Source organism: Rhinichthys klamathensis, unplaced genomic scaffold (genome assembly GCF_029890125.1).
Source record: "Rhinichthys klamathensis goyatoka isolate OS25496 unplaced genomic scaffold, OSU_Roscu_1.1 h1tg000565l_1, whole genome shotgun sequence".
Taxonomy (NCBI): domain Eukaryota; kingdom Metazoa; phylum Chordata; class Actinopteri; order Cypriniformes; family Leuciscidae; genus Rhinichthys; species Rhinichthys klamathensis.
In genome coordinates, this window is record NW_026607031.1 from 77,531 (window position 1) to 103,139 (window position 25,609).

General features: G+C 40.1%; 3 protein-coding genes across 3 annotated transcripts; 2 read left to right on the forward strand and 1 right to left on the reverse strand.

Annotated features, from left to right (window-relative positions):
- The first annotated feature begins 474 nt into the window (after positions 1-474).
- On the forward strand, positions 475-4,941 carry gng3 (guanine nucleotide binding protein (G protein), gamma 3). Its single transcript, XM_056239463.1, has 3 exons — positions 475-663; positions 2,133-2,232; positions 4,018-4,941. The coding sequence occupies exons 2-3, from the start codon at positions 2,134-2,136 to the stop codon at positions 4,144-4,146; spliced, it is 228 nt and encodes a 75-aa protein (XP_056095438.1). The 5' UTR covers positions 475-663; position 2,133; the 3' UTR covers positions 4,147-4,941.
- Positions 4,942-5,682: 741 nt separating this feature from the next.
- On the reverse strand, positions 5,683-7,446 carry banf1 (BAF nuclear assembly factor 1). Its single transcript, XM_056239462.1, has 3 exons — positions 7,292-7,446; positions 6,477-6,656; positions 5,683-6,380 (listed from the first exon to the last, which is right to left on the reverse strand). Exons 2-3 carry the CDS (start codon positions 6,600-6,602, stop codon positions 6,234-6,236), a joined length of 273 nt encoding a protein of 90 aa, XP_056095437.1. The 5' UTR covers positions 6,603-6,656; positions 7,292-7,446; the 3' UTR covers positions 5,683-6,233.
- Positions 7,447-19,837: 12,391 nt separating this feature from the next.
- Positions 19,838-25,001, forward strand: slc3a2b (solute carrier family 3 member 2b). Its single transcript, XM_056239453.1, has 9 exons — positions 19,838-19,911; positions 20,877-21,114; positions 21,228-21,412; positions 21,688-21,861; positions 23,102-23,190; positions 23,315-23,460; positions 23,719-24,028; positions 24,123-24,179; positions 24,276-25,001. Exons 2-9 carry the CDS (start codon positions 20,900-20,902, stop codon positions 24,618-24,620), a joined length of 1,521 nt encoding a protein of 506 aa, XP_056095428.1. The 5' UTR covers positions 19,838-19,911; positions 20,877-20,899; the 3' UTR covers positions 24,621-25,001.
- The last annotated feature ends 608 nt before the right edge of the window (positions 25,002-25,609 follow it).

Here is a 25,609-nt window from a genome sequence, read left to right on the forward strand (position 1 = left end):
GGGCAGATTTACAACAATGTGAATGTGACATGAGAATGAATGCAGTGGGAGGGTGGAGTGATGTAAAGATGTGGGGGGTATAAGATCTTAACCAGGGTGGGAGAGACCACTGAGTCAAAATGGTGCCACAGTACAAGACAAAAAGAGGCTGAGACTGCAGCAGTTCCCATGGTAACAGAGCAGAGGGAAGGCTCGCTTATTCCGGAGGTTTAGCAGCATCACCGGCAATGAACAAAATAAGCATTTCATGCTATCAAATATTTCATTATAATTTTTGACAATATAAAGTAATCTAGCTAGATTTAATTCTTCATACACTGCTTTTCATCGTTGCATTTCCCTCCCCCCTTCCTCCACCCCATGCTGCTGGAAAGGTGGTATGAGCCGCACCACAGAATAAATCATTCCAATAGGGCCCCCCTCCTCCTGGTTGGCACATTCCACTCACTGCAGAGGGGCGTTTTATGTATGTACCAAGAGAGTGGTGTTCATTGTAGCAGAATTGCAGTGCACTGGACTGTACAGAACTGGGTAGCATCCACACTGTGTATGAGGGTGCGGTCCGGCTGCACTGAAAGTAACAGCACGGGCAGATAGAGAGGAGAGAGAGGAATAAGAAAGAAGAGGAGGGAGAGATATCACCACAAGAGGAATACAGCAAGGGTAAGAAATAGAGTGAAAGGGGGAAAGGGGGGGAAAAAAGGGCCCAGAATGACAAAAATAGACGAATACACTGTGGTATTTTTTATGCTTCTTGCTCTCCGTTCACTCTCCATTCTTCTTTAGATACTTTTAAATGCATTGCTTTAATTTCGTTTGATCAATTTAAATACATTGCATATTTTTTTCCACATCATATATAAGGGTCTTCCAAATGATTACTGATATCTATTTGAGCATCAGTGATTGTCATTTCTGTATCTGGCCTAGTTTCTTTTTCTTTTTATCCCTTTTCTGTCTGCAACATGTGATTTCCACTCTACAGATGCCTAAATATATACGTTCAATCAGATAACATTCAGAACGGCTGGTTTTTGTGTGCTATTGCTCAGAATAATATGGTATGTTCCATGTGGTGATGGATCCCTGCAAGCATATCCCTATGTGGAAAATGGGGCTGGCATTCCCCAATTCACTGCTGAAATCCTATATTCAAAATCATTAATGCAGACCATTTTAGGTGGATATATTGATATTTGATGATTATGAATAGCCCTAAATCTATTTAAACAATGACTTCTGACCATCACCTGAAATGAAGGGTTTCAGGATGATGAAATGTGTTGCTATCAGATCATTGCATTCCAAGGTGAGGTTTTGGTTTTCTAGGGCAGGAGCTTTTAGCAAAGCAGTAGTAAATGATACCAAGAGAGGAAAGACAGGAAGTGAATGAGAGGGTATGAGAGTCCTGGACCACAGGAAGATGCTTCCATTAGAGAGTAGAGACTGTGCACTATCAACAGAATCAGTAACGCTTTACAGTAAGGTTTCATTTGTCAACATTAGATAATAACATTAGTTGTCAGCTGAACAGTGAACAGTTGTTGTTTTTAAATAATGTTAACAAGGATTAATAAATTCTGTAACAAATGCTTTGTTCATTTTTAGTTAAAGCATCAACTAATTTTAATGAATGGGACCTTATTACCACAGAATCTGTACATAATGTATCCCCTAATTCTCTAAATTAATAGTGCATGCATGTTAGCAGATTAGGATGGCAAAAATATTAGGGATGCACATATCGGTATCAGCCGATATATGTTCATTTTTAATGTTATCCTTATAAGCCCGATAATAAAATTTGGCCGAAATCTTATAGCAGATAAATAATGGATTATTGCCTTCAGCTGAGACACTTAAGATGCACACTGTTCGCCATCATGATGTTTTTGAATTACTTGAAATGTGATTGGAATCACTTAAAAAAAAGGAAAATAAGGTTAGGTGCAACATGCAAGCCTGTCATATAGGCTATACGTAAAATTACAATGAGAACATTATAATTGTGTGCTTGGGACATGGATTTAATGGTTAGATTTTTATTTTTGTAATCAGGCTCTCAAAAATTATTTGTATTTCAAAGAGATTTTGCATTGACGTCTGTGTAATTTTGTGGGTGTATGTGTCAGGATGAAAGGAGACACCCCTGTGAACAGCACCATGAGCGTCGGTCAGGCCAGGAAGCTGGTGGAACAGCTGAAGATTGAAGCCAGTTTTTGTCGAATCAAGGTGAGGGTTGCCATGCAAAAACAACCGGAAAATGTGGCAAGAAACAATTAGATCAGTGGTAATCCTGCGTGCCTATAAATGTGCCTTTTTATACCAGCCTGTATGTAGCAGACTCATTTGTATCAGATGTGATCAAAGATCTGGAATCAGGTTAATAGGTATGACCTATTTCTACAATCCCACGGTAAAGTGTGTCCTACAAGTACAATTTGAAGCATTCAACAGTTATTAAGCGTTGACCTCAACCTTGCATTTCACTCATACAGTTCTATTTGACCTAAAATGCTGCTTTAGCCCAGAAATGAAACTGCAGTGTATTTGTTAAAATATTAAAGTGTAGTTATTCATCATTTTTTCATGCACCGGTCAATTGATTTTGGGCTATTTTGCTTCTATAACATTTCTTCTCTCAGACTACAGTGGGGAAAAAAATCCATAATACACATTTAAGCGTTTATTTTATTACACTTTATTTGTGTCTGTATAGTTTTCAATTACAATACATATCTTTAAAGGCTGTTTTCTCAAAATGAGTTTTTTCTCCTGCATTGAACCAGAAATCTCCACTTTAGTAGCACTTACATACACCGAACCTTCCAGTTCCAGAGCTATATATTCAGAAGGTTTTTACAGAGGGAGTGTTGGGGAAAGTTACTTTTAAAAGTAATGCATGACAACAATGCATGACCCCCAAAAAGTGACTAATTGTGTTACTTATTTACTTTTTATTGAAAGTAATGCGTTATGTTACTTTTGCATTCGTTTTTCTTCTCTAGGCTGGGCTTGTTTTGTTTTTTAACAACAGAAACAAAGTTCTGTTTTCGACAAGTGTAAAGGCCCTTTCACACCAAAAGTGAAATGAATAAGCCTCAGGCTGAAGGAAATGCAAATTCACGTCTGTACAGTAGAGGGAGAAGCTCAAACAAACCTTACAGCTGCATGCTGCCATTCTGGATGGCAGAAAAAGAAAGTTCAACACTCTTACTTCAGCAATAAAAATAAAAATGGAACACAACCATGATGTTTATCTAAAGTCATTTTTGCTTATTAGTATTGTTGAATTGGATAATCAAAGGTCAACAGCAAATACATTGGTTACTAAAGTGAGATTAAATACATCAAGTATATTGTGTAATTTAACATTTAATTGTTGCAAGTTTGCATTTCACTGTTTTTATTCATTTTAAGGAATGCTGAATCTATTTTTGTGCATGTGAGATGAGTAAATTGCTCACATTTAGTCTACAAAAACCATCATGTTTACACAGCGCACACAACGCCTCTGCACTTACTCATGATTTCTCTCAACATGGACAGGAGAGGTGTCAGTCTATAATATAGGAAAACAAGTAACTTGGATTAACTAATTTGAAAAAGTAACTGATATTTTGTTGTAAATTTAAAAGTAATGCGTTACTTTAGTTACTTGAAAAAAGTAATCTGATTACGTAACTGATGGAGTGATAAAAAGAGATATCCAAAACCTCTAAAAAAAAACTTTAACCCTAATATGACGACAAAATGAAACTGGAATGAATTTTGAACTTGGCTTTATACAATGTTCAGACTTGTTCTGGAAATGTATACAAATGAGTGTAACATTTTTATAAAAAACAGTGATACAAAACAATTGTCTTAATGTACTGTTATTGATCAACTGGGGAATTCTGGTGATATCTTTCAGTTACATTTTTGACCTTATTCACCTGAGGTGTCTTGCCTGAAAATCAATAGCTGTCCGTGTGCTTTTAAATTGGGCACTGACAATCTATCCTGCATTCTTAGGTGTCAAAGGCAGCGGCAGACTTGATGGCCTACTGTGATGCCCATGCAATCGAGGACCCTCTCATCACCCCTGTGCCCACTTCAGAAAACCCGTTCAGGGAGAAAAAGTTCTTCTGTGCTCTCCTCTGAGCAGGACACAGGAAGGGCAGGATTAGTCTCATTTAAAAAATAATGATCATTTGTGTACGCACATCACACAACACAAGACTCGACAAGACACCACACAGCAAAATAAATCCCCAAATAAGGTTCAATAAATGCAAAGTGGTTTCTAAATTTCAGAATCAAAAATTTACAAAGTCATGTTTGTGAAGATATTTTTATCCTCCTGTTTCTTTCTTTCTTTCTGGGAAACCCTGTTCCTTTCATTAAGGGGACAAGATAATATCAAGATCAATGCAAATGGATTAGATCAAATGACACACTGATACATACATATGCAAGCAAACAGTTTTTTAATCGAGCAACGGGAAATAGGTGTGGGTCTGAATATTTCAATTTAAAATGTTATTATATTCGAAAAATTCATTGCGGTCTTCACATTGCATACTATGGTGATTTACAAATTCTGTATGTATATTTAGAATTTTTTTTTTTTTTTTATGTTTTGTTTGAGGTGGCTATGTATGCTGGTAGACAATTCTGGTTAACTGGTAGAGCTTTTAAAGTTTAGATCATTGTGAGAAAGTGCGAATGCTAATACATAGCACTCCTAAAGGGGTTTGTAAAATGATATTTATGTCCCAAAAACAATTAAATTTGTCCTGGCCACTTAAACAAGTGGTATCTAGACTCTAATAGTTCAAAAGATGAACTGTTGAAGAAAAATGTCAAGAGAACATCTGTCAAATACTTGTGGTCCTAAGTAATGAATTAAAATACTGCAGAATCCAATGAAGGAATGAATAAAACTTTTAAACATCACACGTATGTGCATCGCTTATTAAGATTTAGGAGAAAAATTTACACTACAGTAATATTTTAAAGAAAATAATACTTTTCTGCGATGACAGATTTAATTGAAAAATCAAGTGACAGTAAAGAAGCCTAAAAAAATTACCATGGTTTCCACAAAAAAATATTAAGCAGCACAACGGTTTTCAACTTTGATAATAATATTAATGTTTCTAGAGAACTCAGCCTATTAGAATGATTTCTGAAGGATCATGTGACACTGAAGACTGGAATAATAATGCTGAAAAATCAGCTGTGCCATCACAGGAATAAAGTATATATATATATAAAATTATTTGTAATTTCACAATATTATGTTTATACTATAAGACACTTGCAAGAACAGTTTAAAAAAATCTTACTGACAAAACATTTAAACAGCGTTTTTTAAAACCCTAAAATTAAACAAATGCCTCTCGTTGAACTCGAACAGGCAATTCCACTTTTGTAACAGCACGTTTAACTGGATTAAAATATTTTTCATTCCACACTCACAACACACCCTGTTAATAATTACTTTTGAGATATTTTATTCCAAACGAACTAAGATGCAAAACAGTTCAAAAATGGTCTTAAAGCCATGAAAACATTTATCAGAGTTTCATTCAGGCAGGCAGCATTTTAAACATCAAGGCAGCAGATGTCAAACCAAGATGTGAGTTAAGTGGCTACAATGATTCACCACACGCATCTACAGGTACACATGCGCAGTTAAAACAAATCCATATTTTTATTAAGGCAATTTAGGGGTTGGGGAGCATTAAAAACCATATGACATCATTATGCACAGGATCCTTTGGGTAATACATATTAGAGAACAGTGACAAGTTCACAAACCTTAAAAAAAACTAATTAGCAGTGTGCCACATTTTGGACATCATCAGTTAAAACCTGCAAACGGCATCATAAACAGAAAGTGGGGTCTGTGTTGTGCCCAGCGAATGTGTATTTACTCTACTGGTGTATGCACAATCACATCTGTAGTCTGGAACCAAACTGCATATGATGAACGCATTTTTGGATAATTTGTGTTATTCTGTGAAAACTAAAGATCCAGTGTCAATAATGTTTGAACACAAAAAAAGGACCAGTGATCTAACAAGTGTACCCATCTAAAGACATTCTAGTGCTTCTACAATTCTGGACCAAGATTTTATATTGATGCATCCAAAAATAATGTCCGAAAAGTCTAATTGTTATAGTGAGGTAAAGGTATTCAGCATACAAGGGGGGAAATGAAAGTACAACAACAGAAGAGTCAACTACAGGAAAGAGTCACACCACTCTCGCAGACAGCCATAACAGTCGCCTTGCTGTTTGGTGTTGGCTCCACATGTATCCTTCAACCATTCCCGAAACAACTCCTCGTCTTTCCTCAGAACCAGAAACTGTCCTAGGACAACATATGCCTGTAAGGAAGAAAAAAAAGAAAGAAAAAAGTAGTGTCATTTTAATGACCATAGGGGCTGACTACAGTAAATATGAAACATCTTGGTAAATCTCACCTTGTCGAAGCCTTTATCTTCCAATCTTTTCCCAAGAACTTCCCCTATTCCTGCTAGTGCATTCACAGACTTCTCCCCCATGGGTTCGGCCACAAAGTCCTTGTGTTTTTGTGATGTCGACGACATTGTTGATTTGTATTAGAGAGGGTTGTGGGAATTCAGGTTTACTTTCTTCAATGGCTTAAAGAAACAAGATAAGAATAATTTATGTTAAAAGGCATGATTTCTTAATACTCTATTAAAACGAACTGTACACAATTCTAAGGAAATACTACACACTGAATGTATTAAAACAAAGAAAGTAAAAAAACCTACTCAACTCCAGATGTCATACTTTGTAATAAGTTTAAACTATTGTTAAAATTTAAATGTCCCTAACTTACCTTACAAATCAACATGTATTGACAAATAAGCGGATTTCCTACCAGACAGGCTATAGGAGCACTTCATAAAAATCTCGTGTATTATATTTTAACATCCCCGAACACTGATAATGGAAAGTGAAGGTGAGCTACTGAACTACTGGGAAAAGGAAAGTGAAAACTACACAACCACGGGGAATTTATAAAACCATAAATAATGCGACGGAGAGATAATAGCTAATTAATACATGGCGATGAAAATAAGCAGTTCATAATAGTGAGTTTTCTCAATTAACACATTTGGGGGTCCCGCCTCATTTCTTCGCGTTCAGCGCTACACAACGACAGCTGACATGAAACTCTCCCTTCAATTAAACATAAAAACATCCCAAGTGGCCGACGCAACAGTATAAAGGACCTTGTGGCTAGGCTACACCATATTTTATATCATACCTGGACACTTTTATCGAAAACTGTCGATCCTCATCCGTAGACGGCGCACTATTAGCAGACCGACTCAATGCGCCCAATATAGCTTACACAGCGCCGCTTCCTGATCCCGCCTTTAGAACGAACATCGTCACTTCCGCTCTTATGATGCTGCTGTTCAAAGAGACACTGACCCCTGGTGGCTCCGACTGTATGGTGGTAATCAAAGAGATTTTTTTTATTAAATGCTTTATTGTCAACAACAGGTACCATGTACAGTTCCATATCTCATATAACAAAAGATAATTCACATGCCTCAACAAGAAGGAAAATAAATCAATAAAATAATAATAATAATAATAAAAAAAGATTTAAAAAAAGACCAGACAAGAGGGTACATAAGCATCAGCTTACATATACATTATACATATAACAATTCCATAGGATATTACAAATACAGAAGCAATTTAAATACAGAAAATATACTTTACAGGTCAGCACCATTCATTATATTTTATATATTTTTTATATGAAAATGTTAAAGGAGGAGCATATATGAATCACTTTAATTGCTTTACTATTTTTAGATTTTCACATCATATCTACATACATTTTAATCTCTTTTTCAAGCACCATAAAAAGAGGTTTGCCTTTTGTAAACTTGCATTTATGAATATGACATTTACATAGAAATAAAATAAAATTTATAAAAAACCAACATCCTTGATAAAATAACCAAAAATCACGTTTGTAAGATAAATTAAATGTTTCTAAAATATTATCAGCAATGTGGAAATCAAAGAGATGCAGCACCGCTGAAAGTGTTTTATTTTATTAAAAAACCTTTACACATTATCGCCGTTAACAAAATATTTCCAAGCAGCAAAAAATGAAAGATAATAATAATGTTGTCCTCAATGTCTATTATTATTATTATTATTACTATTGTATCGTTGTTCAAATTTATTAAAAAATATATATTACACGAAAAATTCTGTATTTTTTTGTTTTGGCCAAGCTTAAAGTGTCTAATTCCCTCTCAGTTTATCTGGTTTAAACTAGTTTTTTTTTCTTGAATATTGAAATAACTTAACTTTGAAGTAAATTTATATTTTATTATCACAGATTATTTTGGAGCATTTGGCAAAAAAATCAATATCACTACAAATGACATTAATATAAAAGTACTGCTTATCTTGTAATGCTCTTTCATTACCAGTGCTCAGGCAAACATGATCTTTTGGAGAACTTGACTTCACATTGCCAAAACATAATAAAGCACAAATACATACATTTTAAACATTTGCACAAGGTGTATTATCATTGCCTGCTGTTTTTTTTAAAATAAATCACAAAATATGGCTTAAGGATAGCATTGTATTACAAACAATTATATTAATAGCACCAGTTGGCAAAAGAAACTCAAAGTTTGAAATAATTAATAAATAATTACAATTCTACATAATTCTATCAGCATATTATTCTTAAATCCTTAACTAAAGCAATAGGGTCTCTGAAGAAGTGAATATTTTCATTTGAGTATCATGCTTAATAAATGTATAGTTAAAATCAGTCAAAAACTGTCAAGGTCTGGAAGAGCGCACACTTCTCACATAAACACCAGGGGGCAGAGATACATTAAAGGCCATGGTGCAGGTTAAACACTACTATCGATTAATGGGTACATAAAGCAGTTAAGATATGTATATAAAGTTAGAAATGTCTCCAAAATTGTGTTAAAGTCCAGTTTTTGACGTTTTTGGTTAGTAACGGTTATTTTTTTACGCGACTCGGCGATGACGTCACATGAGGTAGACGCAGGCAGCGGCGCGCTTGGTTTAGTTACAGTTCTGATGGTTCACAGCCGAGGAGATCGATGTTCTCGTCAGGGCCGTAAAATAAAGAGAAGTGACATTGGGCCGGGGATGGGACAAACCCACCCAAATTAGCTTCGGTTAAACATGCACATAATAATTTGGGTAAATGTGTACGCTTTATGCCTATTTTTCCTATCGTCATGAACACAACAATGATTTCACTCGTGTTTAAATAGTTTTCCTTATAATAATGTATCATTTGCAAAAAGTAAAATGCATCTGTGTAGATGAGAGAATCATCTACAGTGTATGCGCGTTGTTCATTCTGTATTATGGCCAAGCATGCGCGCTTAAAATAGCATCTGAATGTACGCGCTAGACCTAGACTTTAGACTAGGTTAGGGTGACCAACAGTCCTGTTTTCACGTCCTGTCCTGGCTGGGGTTTTTTTTTTAATTATGAAAATGTCCTGGTTTTCAAAACTTCTGGGAAAGATCAGCTCTAAAGCAAAACATAGATGGGCAAACAAGGAGAATGAGGAAGAAAAACAGGATAAAGAGGAAGACTAAAGATACATTTTGTTAGTTTGTTTTTGTAAGCTTGTGAGAGCTATTTTTGTTAAATTTGGAGGTATTTCTTTTAGTTATTTCTTATTTATATATTTATTTTTCTAATACAGAAGAGACATTATTTCATTCATTCAAACCTGTAATAATTATATATTTATTTTTCTAATACAAGAGACATTTCATTCATTCAAACCTTTAATAAAACAGGCTCTGAGAAGGCTATCTGAATTTGTGTCTTGTAATATAACCATTTTCTACAGAGGAGGCATAGGCTACTTTAAATATACTGAAATTAATAAGGCATCATTGAGTAAATTTCGAGTATAATTTGAGTATCTGTTTGCCAGGCCGAGTGTCCTGCTTTCACCTCTATCTCCAGTGAAAATGTTGTTTGCAAACGTAGCTGACGACAAGTAGGCTGGTCATGTCTTCAGTCAGTGTGATTATTGTTGATAATGCTAACTAGTTTTCCTCGTGACTGTCAATGACACCGTCAGGCTTACCGGGAGAGGGAGTGAGTTGCGGGCGGTGTCGTCCCATGGAAACTGTGGTGGAGAGCTTGTGTTGTAGGGAGGTGAGCGCGTTTTGGTCGCTGGTCGAGGACCTCACCCCGCGGCCAGCAGTTGTAACGTGCCTAACGCAGCATCCTGGATATGAGGCATAATGCCTGAATCCAATTGTGCTACACATAGCATACTCACACTTCATGCAGGATAATGGTCCCCTTCAAGCCAGCACGCACGAGTATGTTCATGGTTTATGTTTACTTTATCTTTTTATTTTTTACACTGAGTCCTTTGAACAACAGCTATAGGTGACAGGAGATGTGTTGCATACACAATAAACATGCATCAGAGACGTTTCCAACCTACTTACAGAGTTTAAAACTTAAGAATCTTTCCTACTTATCCCTAGGCAATACCGGTACACTGAGTACAGGCAGGCTATACGCCGGCCTGGGCTTGGAGTTTTAGGCAGGAGTATAAGAAGCCTCTCGTGTGGTTTCAACCATCAGACAACAATTCCAAAGTCGTGACCAGACCTATCAGGGCTTTCAATCACCTCGTTTGGATGAAAATATATAAAAATAATAATTGCTTATTCTGTTGTGATCGCCCAATTTGCCCTCAAAATGTTATAAAGTACACAGAACACATGAATTTCTATAAGAAAAAAAAAACTGTTTATTGGCATTGCTTGTAATGGTTACTAAACATTTACTGAACAAGGACAAAGATTACTGAACAAAGACACAGGTTGCAAGTAAACAAATCTATATAAAAAAAAGCCCACTGATGTAGGGCTAGACCTGAAACGTTTGCACATTGTTTCTTTTGCCTGCAATAGTGTGGTCCAGAGCCATAGAGAGAGAGAGTTGCGACACTCCCATAGACCGCCATAGGAACTTAAAAATGCGCAAGTAAAGCGTGTCGTGGAGCGGCCAATAGTTCCAAACACTGATAGTTCCAGCATTGAACCCCATTCATTTTCAGTGCTTCCGAAGTACGCTCGCTGGTAAAATAATGAAATTACTGTATTTTTTTTACTTTTACACACATTAGCCGACCTCTCGTGAATCTAGTCAGTATATTTTATGTAGCCAGTTTTAGTTAATGCTTATTGGAAGATAATGGGTTACTTGCAGCTAGCTATAGCTCACATGACCAACTCTTCATTAAAGTTCGCTAACTTCTGGTAACCTGAAGTATATATTATATTATTTATAATATATATGCATAGCATATGCATGTATGTATGTTTGTACGCCTATGCATGTATACACACATAACCCTAACCCATTTAAATAAATGAATTGTGTGTGTGTGTATATAGTTTATATTTACCAAACATTACTGCAAATTTGTACATGCACACTTATATTTTATGTTGGTTGTAATTCTGAACGGACCGCCTCTCCAGAACTCTTTGCGTGATCACGAAGGTAGGCTAATGGCTGAATCGGAATTTATAAGCAAGATCACGGGAATCAATAGCCTAAGAAAAAAAGTAATGATTTTGTTTAAAGTAAAACCAAAGCAACAGCACACAAAGAAAAAAAAAACATGCAGAATGCAGGAAACCACCACTAAATGAATACTTACAACTAAATCATTGGACTTGTCTGTGGAAAGAAAATAATGTGAAATTAGGTTCTTGTAGCGTGACTGCCGGGCTAGGTAGAGGCTGACGGCCTCCTCAGGAACCTGTTTGAAGGATGTGGCGATGGGGGCGAGTGCATCAGGACAAACTGGCGCTAACCTCTCGAAGAGCTGCAGGTGAATTGGTGTAGCTTTCCCGAAGGGCCTTCATTAATGATGTTGCATAACCTGCAGACATAATAATAATACTGTATAAAGATCATTGCCACTAATGGAAACACATGAAATTGTCCTGCATATGAATTATAGCAAACATAAACAGTAAACAGAATGTTACGAGATTGCCAGGGAGATTACAGTACAGTGGACCCTGATATGCGCTACTAAATGTTTTAAAAAATACATAAAAGAAATTCAGAACATATTTGATGATTTGAATGTTACAATTAAATGTTTACACCAATACTAGTGGTAATACATGTGGTAAAGTTACATAAACTCTATGAGGTAGTGAATTTACTGAGAGGTAGCTAAACTCTGAAGTGAGAAGTGGATAAACTGTTTCTGACATAATTTCAGCGGTGGGTAAACTGCGTTTAGCCTCCACTACAGCCCTGGCGACACGGTCACGGTCAAATGTGAAAGAGAACCGTAGCAGTCTAACACAAAAAGCAAACACACGATTGCGAAAGCCGCTTGATGATCATCACCACTGATCCAAACACTAGCCATGAAGCTTTCATGACGATATGGACATTTACTTCAGGGCAATTTTGTTTAGGCTCAAATTCGTGAATCACGAAAAATGCTCTTCTAATGTCAGAGTGATCGTGCTTGTAGTGGAGGCTGTGTCAAAGGGAACACGGTAGCTATACAAAATACACACAGAGCTAGCTAACACGCAGCTTGTAAACATTAACGTTAGAATGAACTTACCGTGGCAATATCTCGCTTGCGGCAGACGGTGTCTCTCGACCTCGGGACAGGGCAAGCAGAGAGGTTTGCAATGCATTCACAGACGGCACGGCGGTAGGAAGTAACTTAGCCATCCTCTCACTCTTCAAACTAAGTGAGACCATCTTGGCATCCCCTGCGTGGTAAATTAATCCTCCTCTTTGAAATGCGCGCTGCATATTCTCGAGTAGGCGGCGACAGAGCTAATTTAGCTGAAAAATCTGCTCGCCTAATCTTGACAAATTGCACCCAGCTTCGGAAGCTCCCTTTGTCCTTGGGGAAACAATGGACCCCATGTCCAGTTTTGATAAAGTTTTTGCACCCGCCACAAACACAGTAATAAACCATTTTGTCTACTTATTATCTAGCTTACTCTTCTCTATCTCTAAGCTGTTATGCTATGCTATCTCTCACTATCTATCTATGTTATGCTTATGATATCTATCTATCTATCTCGATATATTTACTTATCTGACACTGTCACTCTTTCACTAGCTACCGTTAGCTAAGTTACTACTCGCGGGCTTTCGTCTGTTGTCCAACAGCGAGTACCTCATGTGACGTCATGCAATGCATTGTGGGAGAAATTAGAATCCTCGCTAGGCTAGTGGTAAATGCTAACACATCACCGACTTTTCCGTATTATATTTCTTTTTTGTAATCCCCTACAACATAAAATACAAAGGATAACTGTTTAAATGTTTATTACCAACTAGAAAACTGGCAAAAAAAAAAAAAAAAAAAACCTGCACCATGGCCTTTAAAAAACACTTCCAAAAACAGTGTGCCTACCGATAAATAAATTTGTATGCCAATGATTTGAAATAAATTTGATTTTATGATTTACACCAATCATTTCTTCATTTGCACTGATTAGAACTGATGCATAATTTTTTTTAAAGCGCTTTATTTGGTTTGTGTGCCTACATTCTGCTTTGTTCTCTAGGACGACAGTGGTAATCATTTTTGTTCACGAGTATTGAATTACTTGTAAGACTACCTCAAGAGCAAATTTTGGAGTAAATATTTCAGATGTCTCATGCTGATCATGCATGCGTAACCATCATGACGCTAGGCCTAGATATCTTCTCGCAGGTTCCAATCCATGAATTGGTGCTGTGATGCCTGGAAAGGAATGAGGGCACAGCATGCTGACTCAAACCGGCATGGTCAAAAAGTGTCTTGGCATAAAAGGTTATCCTGTTAATAAAGCTCTAACTGCAGCACCACAAACCAGGTGGTTTAAGTTAGTTTTGTTGAACTGATTTCCCCCCCACACACATAGCCTAACTCAAGGGTTTGTGTAATATTGATTGGGTTAGTCCCTTCCAGGATGCTTGCTTGATATCTGGAGAGATGATCAAGGAAAGTGCAAATTAGCAGTTATGCTCTTTTGTTCTCAAGTTTTTATACTCTCACATCTTCTCTGATTTCATTAACACATACTAAGGAATGATGAGATGATGTATTCTTTATAAGAAGCCACAGTTTATTGTTAAACCAAAAAGAAGAAAACGTGCCTGCTTGTAAGCCACCGCTCAGAGTCAGAACCATGTCCTTAACAGAAGGACACAATGTGCTCTGATGTGTTTACATGGTATCTGAGACTGGATGGGAGGAGCTTCATTCTGAGTGTTATGCTCTAACTTATGCTCACTTATGCCTCTCTATTTAAAAAAAAAAGAAAAAGCGATAGAAGTTTGTGTTGCACTTATAGTGCTCTACAAACATGCAGGCAATTACACAATACACCTTTGTGTTTCCACAAAAATGATCAATTAACCCAATCAAACAGGTGCCCGTGTTAGACAAAGTTATGGTAAAATAGTCCATATTATCTCATCAAAATACCAGCACGTGTTTTCCTCGCTGCATGTCTATGTCTGCTGTTAGATCATATTTCAGTTTTCCTGAGAGGTTCACGGAGACACGTGGAAGCACAGTCCTCTATGTGTCACGACACACACGGGACAGAAGATCCAATAGCAGCAGTTTATTAATATAAGGGTAATCCAAATCGTAGTCTTCCAGGCAAGGGTCAAAAACCAAATTATCAAACCAAACATGAAAACAAAACACAAACCAACAAGAAAACCGACCAAGGAAGTGGTGACATCTAACAACGACTCCGTACACATACTAACACAAACAGGGAATATATACACAGATCTAACAAGACTAACAATGACCAGCTGGGAACAATGATGACGGGGAACAGCTGAGTGCAATGAACTGATGAGTGACAGTGACAGACAGAATGCTGGGAAATGAAGTCAATAGTGAAGGACACCGTGATAACGAGGACCTCTAGTGACAAACAAGGGAACACAACCAGACACTGTGACATAACCCCCCCTCTACGGAGCGGCTACCAGACGCTCCAAGACATAGTACAAGATAACACAAAACTTCCGGAGGGAGGTGGAACGGTGGAGAATCAGGGGGAGGGATGGTGGGCCAGGTCCATGAAGGGAAACAGGAACAGGGGGTGAGGGTTTAACCGGGGACCAGGGCGAAACAGAGAGTCCATCGGGCGACCAGGGCGAAGCAAACAGTCCACCAGATGGCCAGGGCGGTGAAGACCCTTCGGGCGGCCAGGGCGGTGAAGACCCTTCGGGCGGCCAGAGCGGTGAAGACCCTTCGGGCGGCCAGGGCGGTGAAGACCCCTCGGGCGGCCAGGGCGGTGAAGACCCCTCGGGCGGCCAGGGCGGTGAAGACCCCTCGGGCGGCCAGGGCGGTGAGGACCCCTCGGGCGGCCAGGGCGGAGACGACCCCTCGGGCGGCCAGGGCGGAGACGACCCCTCGGGCGGCCAGGGCGGTGGAACAGGAGCAACCACCGGCTCAGGAACTGCAGCAGGCACCGGCTCGGGAACTGCAGCAGGCACCGGCTCGGGAACTGCAGCAGGCACCGGCTCGGGAACTGCAGCAGGCACCGGCTCGGGAGCAGGAGCAGGCACCGGCTCGGGAGCAGGAGCAGGCACCGGCTCGGGAGCGGCAGCAGGCACCGGCTCGGGAGCGGCAGCAGGCACCGGCTCGGGAGCGGCAGCAGGCACCGGCTCGGGAGCGGCAGCAGGCACCGGCTCGGGAGCGGCAGCAGGCACCGGCTCGGGAGCGGCAGCAGGCACCGGCTCGGGAGCGGGAACAGACACCGGCTCGGGAACAGACACCGGCTCGGGAACAGACACCGGCTCGGGAACAGACACCGGCTCGGGAACAGACACCGGCTCGGGAACAGACACCGGCTCGGGAACAGACACCGGCTCGGGAACAGACACCGGCTCGGGAACAGACACCGGCTCGGGAACAGACACCGGCTCGGGAACAGACACCGGCTCGGGAACAGACACCGGCTCGGGAACAGACACCGGCTCGGGAACAGACACCGGCTCGGGAACAGACACCGGCTCGGGAACAGACACCGGCTCGGGAACAGACACCGGCTCGGGAACAGACACCGGCTCGGGAACAGACACCGGCTCGGGAACAGACACCGGCTCGGGAACAGACACCGGCTCGGGAACAGACACCGGCTCGGGAACAGACACCGGCTCGGGAACAGACACCGGCTCGGGAACAGACACCGGCTCGGGAACAGACACCGGCTCGGGAACAGACACCGGCTCGGGAACAGACACCGGCTCGGGAACAGACACCGGCTCGGGAACAGACACCGGCTCGGGAACAGACACCGGCTCGGGAACAGACACCGGCTCGGGAACAGACACCGGCTCGGGAACAGACACCGGCTCGGGAACAGACACCGGCTCGGGAACAGACACCGGCTCGGGAACAGACACCGGCTCGGGAACAGACACCGGCTCGGGAACAGACACCGGCTCGGGAACAGACACTAGAACAAACACAGTCACAAAGACAGACACAAACACAGACACAAAAACTGGGTCAGGCTCAGGAACAGGCACTGGCTCTGCCTCCGGCTCTGGAACGAGCACCGGCTCCGGCTCAGGAACGGGCACTGATTGTTCCACTGGCTCAGCCTCCGGCTCGGAAACGGGCACTGGCTCTGCCTCCGGCTCTGGAACGGGCACTGGCTCTGGAACGGGCACTGGAACAGGCACTGGCTCTGGCTCCGGCTCTGGAACAGCAGACACTGGCTCCGGCTCTGGAACAGCAGACACGGGCATGTCCAGGATCCGAGCCAGACGCTCCAGATAGTCCAGGTCCATGAAGGCAGACGGCACTGGCTCTGGAACGGGTACTGGCTCTGCCTCCGGCTCTGGAACGGGCACTGGCTCTGCCTCCGGCTCTGGAACAGGCATTGGCTCTGCCTCTGGAACAGGCAATGGCTCTGCCTCTGGAACAGGCAATGGCTCTGCCTCTGGAACAGGCAATGGCTCCGCCTCTGGAACAGGCAATGGCTCCGCCTCTGGAACAGGCAATGGCTCTGCCTCTGGAACAGGCAATGGCTCTGCCTCTGGAACAGGCAATGGCTCTGCCTCCGGCTCATGAACGGGCTCTGGAACAGCAGACACTGGCTCCATCTCTGGAACAGGAGACACTGGCTCCGGCTCTGGAACAGCAGTCACGGGCATGTCCAGGATCCGTGCCAGACGCTCCAGATAGTCCAGGTCCATGAAGGCAGACGGAACGTGAACAGTCTCTGACTGGGCAGACGAAACGTGAACAGTCTCTGACTGGGCAGACGGGACGTGAACAGTCTCTGACTGGACAGACGGGACGTGAACAGTCTCTGACTGGGCAGACGGGACGTGAACAGTCTCTGACTGGGCAGACGGGACGTGAACAGTCTCTGACTGGGCAGACGGGACGTGAACAGTCTCTGACTGGGCAGACGGGACGTGAACAGTCTCTGACTGGGCAGACGGGACGTGAACAGTCTCTGACTGGGCAGAAGGGACGTGTCTCTTCCTTCTTCTCCGGACCCCCGGACTCGGGACCACCGGAACCGGGACCACCGGAACAGGGACCACCGGAACAGGGATTGTCTCCCGACTACATCCTCCTCTGTGACCTCCACGGGTCCCGCAAAACTTGACCAACCGGGTCCCCTTAAAAAATTCCCTTCTCTCCCGCTCGGTGGCTGGGGAAGAGATATCAAAAAACATACCGCTGGATCAGAGTTGACGGAGTCGTTCTGTCACGACACACACGGGACAGAAGATCCAATAGCAGCAGTTTATTAATATAAGGGTAATCCAAATCGTAGTCTTCCAGGCAAGGGTCAAAAACCAAATTATCAAACCAAACATGAAAACAAAACACAAACCAACAAGAAAACCGACCAAGGAAGTGGTGACATCTAACAACGACTCCGTACACATACTAACACAAACAGGGAATATATACACAGATCTAACAAGACTAACAATGACCAGCTGGGAACAATGATGACGGGGAACAGCTGAGTGCAATGAACTGATGAGTGACAGTGACAGACAGAATGCTGGGAAATGAAGTCAATAGTGAAGGACACCGTGATAACGAGGACCTCTAGTGACAAACAAGGGAACACAACCAGACACTGTGACACTATGTTGTGAATGTTTTTCTGATGCATGGGTCTGTACTGCATTGAATGAACATTATTAATCACTAGGAGCACAAAAGACAAGCAAATAAGGACAATAGAATTTATTAAAGAGGTTAAAACTATAAGGGCTTTATACATTTAGATTTTTTTTTGTTTATTATTATTTTTTAAATCTGTGCTCTTGTATTTCTTTTGCTGTTTCATCAAACTACCTGATTGATAAGGCGTTTTTACTGTACTCCATGTCTATGGCAAATTCAAATAAGAGTTTTGGAGTTGCATTTAATCAGGCTTAGCTGCTTAAATGACCAAAGCACATAATTAGGGTAAAGGTTAAGCAAAACATTTTGAGCTATTTTTCACTTCCCAGATAGCACAAGTCTATTTGATGTGATGTTTACATCTGGAAGACGTATTTTTAAGAGTGTTTGCTCATCTGCAATACGTCTATAGGACGTTTCATGTCAGATATCAAATAGACGTTTAGAAGATGTCAGTTTAACATGCATTCTAAATCATTAAAGACATATGACAAAGACTTAAAGACATCTTCTAAACGTCTATTTGACATCTGACAGGAAACGTCCTATAGATGTATTGCAGATGAGCATACACTCTTAAAAATACGTCTTCCAGATGTAAACATCACATCAAATAGACTTGTGCTATCTGGGTTAGTGGTCTTTTTATAATATATTAAAGAACAAACAAATTAAGCTACACTATACATATAAAACATATAAATACAGCATGGTTAAAATATAGAACAATTTGGGTAAGTGGTAGACTTTGATGATTGAACAGAGCACTGAAGAACTAACTAAACTGTACATTGAGATTCCCGTTTACAATGTTTTTTGTTCTTGTTGCTGTTTCTCTTTCTAGGAAAGAAACTCAATACATTCAAGACCTCCATAAACATGTTGTTTTTTTTGGGGGGGGGGGGGGGGGGGTTGAACTCAATCATGTATTGAGTTCAACCCTCCCAAACAGTCACGAAAACAACAGGGAGGAGAAAGAATTAGGTAGTAATGTCAGGGTCCTTTAAGGTGGACTATCTAAAATGCTACAAAAATGAATTTTCTGCCTGAAATGCAAATGCAGGTTAACGTACTACAGAATTGATAAAACTGAACATTGTTAAATTAATTTGTTTGTTTTCTCTATACATGCCACAGATATAATACTAATACATTATGAGTCTCAATTAAACTGCTTCAGCTTTGATGTGCTAGTTGCACTCGATTCACGCCGTGGATGATTCGAATCGTTCTTTTGAGTCGGATCTTTAGGGGTAAATATGGGATTTTACTGATGTAGCGAAAATAAACTAGCAGAAAATACAAATAAGATATACTGGAAATGTGGTTTGGTTATTATTACTTTTTTATCATGATGCAAAGGAACAGGTTCTTTTAAGCGAATTGTTCAAAAGAATCGATTCGTTAAAATAGTAGAATTGTCGGCTTTTTCACTAGTCCGAAAACAGGTTTTGTGCTGTTCCCCCTTAAATGTGGGCGGAGAAACTTGTAGACTAGGCATGCGGCTCAGACTCTCTTTGCCGTATAAAAACCACGAGCATCACTGTGAATACAGACACGAACGATACCAGGGAACATCAGCAGGGTATTTCTTATTTATCGCAAACAATTTAAACGAAGAGTTCATCATTATTCCAGTGTAACGTTAACTGGTAAGATCTGGTCTTGTTTCAGTTAATTTTGCGTAATTTAGTTCCTAAATTTGCCAACATCCTTGATATTTGCGAGCCGTAACGTACATCATTGTTTATTCACATTTAAAAGCACTATTACATTGGCATGTTTCTGATTTAAATTGTTTGTTATTCTTTAACCTGTGTTAATTAAGGCTGAATGAGTCAGTGAACAGACAGGCTCTAATAGAACTGGACCAATCCGGTTTACAAAATGTCGCGCTACCATTTACATCAAATGTACAATTTCCTTTGAAAACTACTGCTTTTTAACGAATCGATAATGTTATATATAATTAATTCTCACAAAAGCTTTATTTAGCCCCACGTCGGTTATATTTATTTGTATATTTTTAACTGGATTTGATGAGCGTGGTTATGCTGATCTGGCACCCGGCATTTGGTTGCTATGTCTACGGTCACTGGAGGTTTAATCTGGATTAACTGTTGTTTTGTCTAACAGAGCCCAAATCTTTCTAGTCTACCTAAGAGCCTTGGTGTACTTGTCATTTCGGGTATTAGTACATCTGTTATAAAAAGCTTTTTTGTCGCCATCTCCGCGTGAATTGATTAGGTGATGCAACGTTCAGCGTATCTTGCCTGAACGCGTTTTTTGCCCATGACGTCAAACATCTGCTTCCTCAGCCTGTAATTCTGGTGCCGTGACGACAGTGGCTGAATCCGAAATCGCCCCTATACCCTCAAATAGGGCGTTATTTGAGAGGACAGACATTTGTACTAGTGTCCGAAAGCATAGTGGACGTAACCAAGTGCACTTATTCAACCAATCATTGCTCTGAAGTAACGAGCGTGCAACCGATGTACGAACAGTGAGCAGTATTATTATCAGTGGACTAACGTAGGGAATAGTGAATAAGTTATTGGGCGATTTCGGATTCAGCCCAAGATGTGCTTGCTGCTAATGTAATTAAATTTGTTTCCAGAACGTTAAACATAAACTGACAAAATGAGCAACGAACCTGAGGTGGATATGAAAGATGTGGAGCTCAATGAGGTGGAGCAGGAGAAGCAGCCCATTAGAGAGGGAGAGGCTAGAAATAATTATGCCATCTCGCCTGTAAGTGAGAAGAATGGCATTGTGAAGGTGAAGATTCCAGATGAGGAGACTAAATTCACTGGGTTATCCAAAGAAGAACTCATGAAAGTAGCCGGAACACCAGGGTATGACACGCACCATGGCTAAACCTCATTTACTTTAAGTTAGATCTTGGTGCGGATTTTTCAGTTTTTCAGTTACTCGGATGATTTAATCAATGTTGTCTATTCTTGAATAGGTGGGTTAAAGTTCGTTGGGCACTTCTGATTCTGTTCTGGCTTGGTTGGCTGGGCATGCTGGCTGGCGCTATTGCCATCATTATTCATGCTCCTCGATGCAAGCCCCTCCCTGAGATGAACTGGTGGAACTATGGACCACTGTACCAGATTGGAGACGTGAACTCCTTTACTTCAGACCTGAAAGGTAAAGACAGACAACTCCATGGGCCAACACCCAATCAACTAAAATGTTCTATGTTAAGGAGGGAGTGTTAATGGGTTGCAGGGTTGGGTCAGATTGGGGATTAAATGTGGATTAAATGCGGATGTCAGGCTCTGAACATGTTTAAACTCATAATCACTCTTTCCTTATGCTGCTGAATCGATAAATCTGGTACAATGATTTTATTAACATGGAGTATTAACATGGATGTGGTCTGTGATCTGAATATCTCCCTATTTATTCTCGTTTTCCCTCAGGTTTGGCTGGAAAGGTTCAGGCATTGGATGAGTTAAAGGTGAAGGGTCTTGTCATAGGCCCGATCCATGTGTCCAGTGCCGACAAGCCAGAGGATCTGAACTTGACTGAGATTTCCAAAGAGGCTGGTAATGCGTCGCAGTTTAAAGAAGTAATCCAGGCTGCACACAAAAGAGGTGAGTTGTAGACTTTATTATTTATCAAAGAATTCTGAAATGTATCTCAGTTTTTACAAAATATAACTGTTTTCCAGCATTAATAATGAGTTAAAAATGTTTCTTTAGCACCAACTCATCATATTATAATGATTTATGTAGGATCATGTGACTCTGAAGACTGGAGTAATGATGCTAAAATTCAGCTTCGCCATCACAGGAATTAATTGCATTTTAAAATATTAAAATATACATTTTTAATTGTAATAATATTTCACAATATACAGTTGCTTATGTATGTGTACATGTACAGTGCTCCAATTTATTAGACCACCTGTCATAATGAAGAGAAAACAAAAATACTTTAGGAATCTGTCAAAAACTTTCAAATTTTAAATGTTTTTATTGTCATTTATTTGGCATATAACAAACTGAAACAACTAGATAGTCTTTATTCACACACAATAACCAAAATCAAACAATCTCACCACCTTCATCCGGAAGGCAGAATCCCTGACTACATTCAAAAGACAGCTAAAACTCAACTCTTCCGTGTGCACTTAACCTCATCATTATAATTTTTTTTTTTCACTTCCCTTTTAATCCCTTCCTTTTCTAGCTTATGCTACTCTAAGCAATGTCTGAAACTTTTTATTTTGAGCACTTCATGTGTTTGTTTGCCTCTTCACGCTGAATCGCTTACTCATTTGTAAGTCACTTTGGATAAAAGCATCTGTAAAATGAATAAATGCAAATTAATGTAAATGGAAAAAAAACCTTGATATTTTGTATGGCGTCCTTTGGCCTTGATAACAGTTTGCATTCTTGCTGGCATTGTTTTTATGTACCGTACATTTCCACAGTCTCTGTTGTTATCGACCTCCAAATAGTTTAGTTGTTCCCAAAGAGTTTCTTATGATGAAACTTTTGTGTGATCTATCTTTGAATCCACTGAATCCCAAATTTGTTCTATAGGATTCAAGTCCAGACTTTGACTTCGCCAACTGTGACTAAAGAGCTTACACATACTGGTGGATTAACCATTTCAGAAACATAAATTATTTTGGTAATCACCAATATTGTTTGTTATGGGCAGCTGTGGCACAAACCTTACATTGGGTGGTGGTCTAATAAATTTGTTAAGCACTGTATGTACACATACACATGTGTGTGTGTGTGTGTGTGTGTGTGTGTGTATATATATATATATATATATGTTTGAAAAATTATATATCAATTAAATGTTTGTGTTTACCCCTAGGTATCTTTGTTGTTTTGGACCTTACCCCTAACTATAAAGGAGAAGAGCCCTGGTTTGACAATAATGTTGTCAGCTCTTTGGAACTTGAGGTATGACTTAGATTGTGAGCAATAGTAATAGATAATTTCTTTGTCCAATAATCTATGTTGTCACTTGAACTTGATTTGGGTACTTGAGTTTCCAGAGTAATAATTCTGATCCTTGTCTTTGTAGCCTGCTCTGAGGCACTGGCTAGCAGAAGGTGTAGACGGGTTCCTCTTCTACGGTGTCGAGAAGGTTTCCACTGCAGCCCCATCCCTTTGGAGGGATGTTGAAGACCTTCTCCGCAATCAGACAGAATCCGATGGAAAAACTAAAAAGTGAGCACTCCACAGTTGATTTTCTTTAATTTATTGTTTTAAACTTCATGAATGGACTAGTAGATTATTTTTGTGAAGTAAAGGAGCCACCTTGTGGTCGTTGGGAGCAACTTTTACAAACTGAATTCCAGTCAAGGTGACTTTAGTGGGCTGTTTATTGGTTTGAAATTGTATTGCTAACCAACTTGCTCCATTCAATACTTTTATTAAATAACCTTAAACAACCTTACTGACTTTTTTTTTTTTTTATCTTTCCAGGGTCTTAATTGGCGTTACAGAGAAGTCCTCTCCTGATGACATAGTTGCTGTGTTGAACAAAACTGGTGTTGACCTGCTCCTCACTGGTGCTCTAAGGTCCAGGTCTGCTCTGGAAGTTGCCCATTCTGTTGCTCGCTTGTATTCCACTTACAATCAGACCCAACTGGCTTGGAACATCGGTGGGCGTATCGCTGGACACCTGGCTTCAGTAGTGGGGCTTGCCAAAGTCAAGTTGAGTCAACTGCTGCTGCTCACCCTGCCTGGCACACCAGTGTTTAATTATGGGGACGAGATCGGACTGGGAGATGAGGTAGGTCAACTGAAGGTTTTTATCAAAAGTAGGCAGCAGGTCCGAGTGCTTTTCGAGAGCAGATCCTAAAATGTTGTGTTATTCTTCCATTTAGTCTACCAAAAACCCAACCATGGTGTGGGACTTCTCCAACGACACTATGACTCCAGTGGTAAGGCGCTTGTGCACACAGTGCTAAATCTCCAGAGTTACAACATTCAATATTGTGTCTAGCAGTTTTAGTAAAATGTTCATGTTTGCTTTACAGAACATTCTGGATAAAATGAAAACTTTCCGTTTATTCTTCAAGACTGTGAGTGAAAAAAGATCAAAGGAGCGTTCTCTGCAGCATGGAGAATACTTGCCTTTGTTCAACTCGACCTTCGCCATGGCCTATGTGCGAAGGTGGGACCAGAATGAGCGCTACCTTATTGCACTTAACTGGCACTCAAACGAAACTGTCACTCTTCAGCTGAAGCATGCTGAGATTCCTAAAGACGCTACAGTAGTGTTTAGTACTGATGATCTAGATGCTGATAAAGTGCGTAACCTTGCAAAACTTGAGGTGAAGCCAGAACAGGGTATAATGCTGAAGTTTCCTTATACACCCTAAAGACACACTTTAAATTTGTAGTTAGTGTGAGGACATGAATTTGGCCGTTCTGTTACAATATTTGTCCTTTTTTTAGTACATAAACACTGGCATAAAGCATCAGATTGTACTATTACATACATCACATGCACTGCATGACTACTAAACATAACTTTAAGCTGGTAGTGGTTTTTCTGTTACATAGAATACATTCCATAGGAAGAATAATTTTTCGTTTAAACCTTTTTATGTAATTTTTTTAGTTTTTCAAATGTAGTGCAATTCTGCACACAAAGTGTTCACGTGTCCTCGAGTAAATCTTAAATGGCTGTTTCTTCTATGTAATTGAAAAAAAGGCATGAAAATGAAAGGTGTGGACAATAAATTAAGTGGAGCAATTCATCTTTGTAGTTTGTCATTGTATTATTTCAGGTAGGCTTCCCTCATCTATTTTCATAAGTGTTGCCAGCATAATGAGATGTAACGGAGACATGGTTGAATAATTAAAATCTACCGCCATAAAAGGGAGCAGCTCTCATTGTCTCCAGCATAGCATGATATCAGGTGTCTCTACTGATGACTTCTTTATTTAGAGCTATTCATTATGCATATAGAGAGCTCAGTCTCACCTGGCTATTTTAACTCATTACAGATTTACAAACCCCTGCTGAGATCGGCTCAGTGCCTTGAGTGTTGAGGGAAATTGTCTCAAGTGTATGAGGTCTGAGAGAACAGACCTAACGGACCCTTTTCACAGACTGTGATGAAGTGTTTTAACAGTCATCAGCATCTTAAGTCCAGCAAAGATTTTATTTTATAATTTCCATTTAAAAAAAAGAATGTGTATTTATAACACTATACTTGGTATTTTATTAATTTTGCAACAAATTACAAAAAAAACTAAAGCTCTTTTCAGGGTGTTACAGCAGTTGTGGGAGTGATGGTAAAGTTAAATGAAATGAAATGTCTTTCTCTATTCTGACTACCGTTATCAATCTCTCTCATTTTTT

Excerpts from the sequence above, each read along its gene's own strand:
- gng3 (XM_056239463.1), top strand. The coding sequence starts at position 2,134 with ATGAAAGGAGACACCCCTGTGAACAGCACCATGAGCGTCGGTCAGGCC. Across the intron at positions 2,233-4,017 it reads CCAGTTTTTGTCGAATCAAG|GTGTCAAAGGCAGCGGCAGA; the intron begins GTGAGGGTTGCC and ends CTGCATTCTTAG.
- banf1 (XM_056239462.1), bottom strand. The coding sequence starts at position 6,602 with ATGTCGTCGACATCACAAAAACACAAGGACTTTGTGGCCGAACCCATG. Across the intron at positions 6,381-6,476 it reads AAGATAAAGGCTTCGACAAG|GCATATGTTGTCCTAGGACA; the intron begins GTGAGATTTACC and ends TCTTCCTTACAG.
- slc3a2b (XM_056239453.1), top strand. The coding sequence starts at position 20,900 with ATGAGCAACGAACCTGAGGTGGATATGAAAGATGTGGAGCTCAATGAG. Across the intron at positions 21,862-23,101 it reads CCAGGCTGCACACAAAAGAG|GTATCTTTGTTGTTTTGGAC; the intron begins GTGAGTTGTAGA and ends GTTTACCCCTAG. Across the intron at positions 24,180-24,275 it reads ACGACACTATGACTCCAGTG|AACATTCTGGATAAAATGAA; the intron begins GTAAGGCGCTTG and ends TTTGCTTTACAG.